Source organism: Momordica charantia (genome assembly GCF_013281855.1).
Source record: "Momordica charantia cultivar OHB3-1 chromosome 10 unlocalized genomic scaffold, Mcharantia_2.0 BLBB01000010.1, whole genome shotgun sequence".
Lineage (NCBI taxonomy): Eukaryota > Viridiplantae > Streptophyta > Magnoliopsida > Cucurbitales > Cucurbitaceae > Momordica > Momordica charantia.
This window is the reverse complement of record NW_028275158.1, coordinates 22,288,967-22,294,702: the sequence shown is the minus strand read 5'-3', so window position 1 is coordinate 22,294,702 and position 5,736 is coordinate 22,288,967. Positions and strand designations below refer to the sequence as shown.

Below are 5,736 nucleotides of genomic sequence, written 5' to 3'. Positions count from 1 at the left end.
CGAATTTCAACATGATGTCAGTGACTGTCAAAGTCTGTCGAATATCGAAGTGACGACCCCCTTGTCAATCATCATCCTACAAGGGTGAAATATGTGCTGTAATTTTTGTCGGAGTAGAGGACACTCCCCATAGTAGACCCATCCCTAATTTGTGACTGTCACTATAAATACGACAACTAGTCTCATACTTAAGTACACACGTGATTGATAACTTGTCTTGAGATAACATTGGAATTTACCGACTTGAACGTTGTAGTGCGATCAAGCTCCACATCAGAGCTAGATTTCTTTTGTAAGTCTCTCAAATGCGTTGAAATACTTTCGTAACCCACCTTTGAGACTAGGCCTAACTTTCATGCAATATCGCGCCTAAAATTTTTATTTCATCTCTTATCAAATATTTTTTAATTAAATCCTTGCAACTAAATATTGAAAGATACATAACATATGAATTTTTAAATAGTAACTTTTATGACACCTGTTATTTATTGAGGTAAGTGAGCTTAGTTCAGAACTTGTGGGCTGGGCCTTGTATTTCTTTCATATGTATCAACCAAAAGTTGGGCCTAGTGTAGTTAGTTTTCAATGAGGCCTAATTACATGAGTGTAATAGAGGTCCGTTAATTATAGGGTCCATGGGAAAATTACCAAGTTACCCATAATCATATATTGTTAATAAAAAAATAAAATCTTAGATTCTAAACCCTGAAAAAATAATATACGTATGAAAATTCAAACAATAGTTATCAAAAAATTAAGCATCTCTAAGTGAATTGATTAGTTACTATATTTATTTAATTATTTATTAAAATATTATCATTTAACCATTAATGTAAATATTTACCTTTAAGTGACAAAAAATTTTCAAGAATACATTTTAAAATATAATATAACGATATTTATTGATGGCAATTTGAGGGGAAAAAAACTTATTTAAATCAAAGAAATCTATATTTGTAAATATCTTAAAAAATTGACATTTGTGAGATATGTGATATGACCCAGTAATAAGACAACCTCTCATCCAAAAATATGTTTCACAAAAATCTATTATTAAAAATAATTTTAGATAGAGATTTTCAGGTTTAATAAGTTTATTTTCATTGTTGAATTATCCTCCCTTAAATTCTTCTTCTCCATATTCATTATTTCGATTTTTTTATATTTCATTTAAAAGTAGTCAATGGAAACAATCAGATTTTTAAAAATTATTTCTATATATATATGCTTAATCAAGAGTCAAGACAAATTGGATAATTTTATTTTAGTTTTGCAATTTCAAATTCATCTTCTATTTTTGCGTCAATTTCATTTCTGCATTTTGTATTGTTTCGTAACGGCCTTCAAAAAAAAAAAAAAAACCTTTTTTTCGTTTTTTTTTACTAATTCTTTCACTTTTTTTCCCATCAATTCTGCATTTCATTTCCTTTAACATGAGTTGTATTATCTTGAAATCGTCATATATATCTAAATTGAAATATATACTATCGACATAGCAATATATCTTCATTACTTCCTTTTTCATCCCCAATATCAAATTGCTTAATGTTATATTACAACTTATATATATTGCCAAAACGAGCATAGCTTAGTGGTAATCGACGCATATCTCAAACCAAAAGGTTATGAATTCGAACCTCCACCCCACATGTTGTACTAACAAAAAACTAATATATATCTTATTGATTTCATTTTTCGATCTCTACCGTGGTAACATAGGCAATTAGAATGATATGAATAATTTTATGGACTACAAATCATATACACAAATTTGTTTACAAATTATTTTTTGATTTTTTCCATAAAACATATGAATTATAAATCATATATATGAAGTAGATATATATACTTTGATACTATGTACCAAATTACAAATTTGGTTTCAGTTATAAAATTAATGTTATATATATATCAATTATATATTGAATATTCTTTTAACATGGATAATGTATTATATTTATATTTTACATTTTTGCAAGGGGAAATTCTTAAATTTGAGTATGTGATTGGTAAAAATATTCGATTTGAAATGTATAATAAATATGTCAAAAATTAAATATTGGTCAAAATATCATATCAACATTTAAAATCATATATCTAAAATAAATGACCGTACATTCTAAGTTGTTCATAAAAATCCTTCGATTATAATTATTCACCATTTTACTTTATTCAATTTATGACTAAAAAGGTATTTAAACCTTAGTACTATAGCCATGCACCCTAATCTTCTAATCTTCTGATTAAGCTACTAATCTCATCCTAAATCCTCAAATTTTCGAGATGCAAGAATTTTTTATGTGGAAAAAGAGCAATAAGGAAGAAAATCTAAAGATAAGGCACACATATAGAATAATGTTGAAAATAATAATGTTGAAAATAATCGTGATTGTTTACTTTTATTTGAAAGTACACGAGTTTTTAACGGTCAGAGTTAGTATCTATCTTTTGCTAACTATCATTCAACTTTTGACGAGTAGTAGGAGAAAAATGTATAAAAAATTATTTCTTATATTTTGTAAGATGAGTTTAACCTCGAGAAAAAATCCAATACTATGATAGGATGAAAAATTTTTCATAGTATTTTCCTTCATGGTTAGCCATAAAAGTAATATTTAGAATAGTCTGACCGACCTATTAAATGAATATAATATATTACTCAATAATACGTCAGTATATGAATAGAAGGATAGATAATATAGTAGTACTGCGAATTATTTTGCATGGTATATTAATGTATAATTCACTCTTTAATTTTCGAAATAAGGAAAAAAAAAAGAAAGAAATTTCTCTCTTGAATTTCCACATAATTTTCCCCAAATCAAATGAAAGCCTCCTCAAAGTCGGCCTAACGGACTAGCAATTACCTTCCATTTCCATGCTTGAAATCCTGAAGTACCTCGTCGGTTCAGCCGGAGCAAGTGGCTACGGCTCCAAATCCACCGCCGTAGAGGTCACTCAATCCTGTCCTCATCTGTGCTCCGTCACCGCCATAATCACAGGTGATGATCTTCTGAATTCTGATTCTGTTCCATTAACATTACTCACTCAATCACATGCAAAATCATGCGCTCGCGAACAAATTGGGAGCAGGAGCGACGTCGGGAATCGGAGAGGAGACGGCGAGAGTCTTAGCCAAGCGCGGCGCCAGGATCGTCCTTCCGGCTCGCAACCTCAAAGCCGCCGAGGAAGCAAAGGCGCGCATCAAATCGGAATCGGAATCGGAATGTTCCGATCATTCACGAATCACGGTTATGGAACTCGATCTTAGCTCTCTGAATTCCGTCAGGAACTTCGTCTCCAAATTCGAGTCTTTAAACTTGCCTCTTAATCTCCTCATGTAATTCATCATAAATCTCTCGCCAATTCATCCGTTGAATCGAACAGAGAAACGACATTCGTTAATTGAGAAACTAAAATCATGTATAGTTCTTTTTCAGAAACAACGCAGGCAGATTCTGTTACGAACATGCGATTTCAGAAGACGGAATTGAGATGACGTTCACTACTAATTATCTAGGTCAGTACATCGGAGAACAAATTTTATTTTCAGGTCATTTTCTGTTGACTAAGCTTTTGCTGAATAAGATGATAGAGACGGCCAAATTGACAGGAATCCAAGGCCGAATAGTGAATTTGACGTCCAATATCCACAGCTGGTTTTCCGGCGACATATTCGAGTATCTCGGCCGGATAAGCAGGAGCAACAGGTGTCATTCCGGCCCTGGTAGTAACAGTACTCAATAAAATTTCCTTTGCTCACGTATTAATGGTGGTCAGATCTTCATTCACAGCAGAGAATACGACGCGACACGTGCTTACGCGCTCTCGAAGCTCGCCAATGTCTTGCACACCGTCCAACTTGCTCACAGACTCCAGGTTCCTCCATGGATCTTATTTGGTATTACTTTAGATCAATTAATGAATTCACGAGTTGGTTTTTAATTTGACAAAATCTAAACAGGAAACAGAGGCAAATGTTACGGTCAACTGTGTTCATCCGGGCGTTGTGAGAACCAAATTGAACAGAGATCGTGAAGGCTTCGTCACAGGTCAGTACCTGTGAAACGTACGATTAAGAAATTAATCAATCTGAAACGTACGATTGATTGATTAATAAGAAAATGCAGATTTGATTTTCTACATGGCGTCCAAAACAAAGTTGTTGAAGACGATTCCTCAAGGAGCAGCAACGAGTTGTTACGTAGCCACGAATCGGAACGTTGAGAATGTGAACGGAAAATACTTCGCGGATTGCAACGAACAAGGAAGCTGCGAATCCAAATTAGGTACCAAATCCGCGCCCTTGGCTGCACGCCTATGGTCCGCCTCTGAACCATCGTCTCCACTCTTACAGGTAATTCTACGACTTGATCAACTCAATTCAATGAATCAATTGGATTGAATTTAGTTTACGAACTTTCATATTGATTTGAACTTTCAAATCAATAATAAACCAAAAAGGTTACGTTCATGGTTGGAGGATTATATTGAATACATTATTTAGAAATCATTTGAATTAGGCAAATTTGAGTCTGAAAATATATCGAAGATACCGAACCCAAATCCAAAAACATCCCTATCGAGTGGTTTTTATGAATTAGAATTAGTTTGAGAAAGTGAGAAGTCACTATTGGTGGTGTGGAAATGGGAGGTCCCTACTTGCATTGCATGCGCCACAATAGCATATAGGTGCATGCATCAAAACTTTCAATCCTCCAAAATATTTAGATATATTTATATCATCCCAACTAAATAATTGAAACCCATTCCTTCTAGGGCTCGGTAAGAAGTAATTTCCCATTGTTCCTCCGTAATCCAATGAACAACAGCTAAACGTGAGTAGATACTTCGTACTTGAACTTTTAGCCAACATGAACATAGTTGAATGATAAAGACATATAACTCATTTTTTTGATGTTAGAGGTTCAAATTCCCTCGATCTCCATATATTTTCTACTTAAAAGAAAAGGAAAAAGATATCGAACTTTTAACTTTCAAAGAAGATACTAGTTAGTTCTTTAACAAGTTGAACGATACTCAGAGTTGACACTTAACTAGCTATTCACATTTGCTATATCTTTAATTAGTAGATTAAAAATCTTTTAGTTTTTTTTTAGTTGAATGAAGGGTTGAGAAATTAAAAACTCAAGTTGTCTTTTAACCCTCTTTTTAGAACTATTTAAATTGTCAATAATTGAACTTAACCTCTTTTTAGAACTAATTTAAGTTGTCAAGTAATGAACTTAACATATAGGAAAGAGTCTTTGCGTAAAATCTTGAATTTAATAATTCCGACTGAAGAGTGAAAAAGACGAATCCTTTGACTATATAAATTTATGGGCCAGTTTTATTAGGCCCATAAAACAGATTTCACTCACGGCCCATCTAAATGAGTCAGGCCCAATTAAAACAAGACCACTAATAATAAAAACAAAACAATAAGAAAAAATTACTCTATATGTAAAAACATTATTGTTGGGAATTAAGTGAGAATCTCACTTGAGCAAAAAGTAGCGAATTATTATCTAGATATTAAACAATTCAATCAGTTCATAAGATATTACATTGTACTTCCTAGAACAAAAAATAAAAAAAATAAAAGAAGAATCATGAGACATAGTCACATAGGTCCAAAACTAAGCTTCATCTTCAATAAAATCACTAACTTTTCCATCACAAAAGGACTTGATGTAACTTAAGTGGAGATTTAAAAAAATATATATATATATATAT

The 5,736-nt window shown here is 32.4% G+C and overlaps 1 protein-coding gene across 5 annotated transcripts; it reads left to right on the top strand.

The window, feature by feature from the left end:
- The first annotated feature begins 2,754 nt into the window (after positions 1-2,754).
- On the top strand, positions 2,755-4,557 carry LOC111014858 (short-chain dehydrogenase TIC 32 A, chloroplastic). 5 transcript variants are annotated; one of them, XM_088118907.1, is made up of 7 exons: positions 2,755-3,002; positions 3,094-3,340; positions 3,441-3,520; positions 3,589-3,710; positions 3,781-3,879; positions 3,965-4,052; positions 4,131-4,557. In XM_088118907.1, the coding sequence occupies exons 1-7, from the start codon at positions 2,879-2,881 to the stop codon at positions 4,403-4,405; spliced, it is 1,035 nt and encodes a 344-aa protein (XP_087975033.1). In that variant the 5' UTR covers positions 2,755-2,878; the 3' UTR covers positions 4,406-4,557. The 5 variants fall into 5 exon arrangements, with proteins under 5 accessions (XP_087975033.1, XP_022145404.1, XP_087975032.1 ...); XM_022289712.2 differs by having other exon boundaries at positions 3,614-3,710; positions 3,795-3,879; positions 4,131-4,556; XM_088118906.1 differs by having other exon boundaries at positions 3,554-3,710; positions 3,798-3,879; positions 4,131-4,556.
- The last annotated feature ends 1,179 nt before the right edge of the window (positions 4,558-5,736 follow it).

Coding starts and splice junctions, on each gene's coding strand:
- LOC111014858 (XM_088118906.1), top strand. CDS start 2,879: ATGCTTGAAATCCTGAAGTACCTCGTCGGTTCAGCCGGAGCAAGTGGC. Junction 3,003..3,093: donor CGTCACCGCCATAATCACAG/GTGATGATCTTC, acceptor AATTGGGAGCAG/GAGCGACGTCGGGAATCGGA. Junction 3,711..3,797: donor CGGATAAGCAGGAGCAACAG/GTGTCATTCCGG, acceptor CATTCACAGCAG/AGAATACGACGCGACACGTG.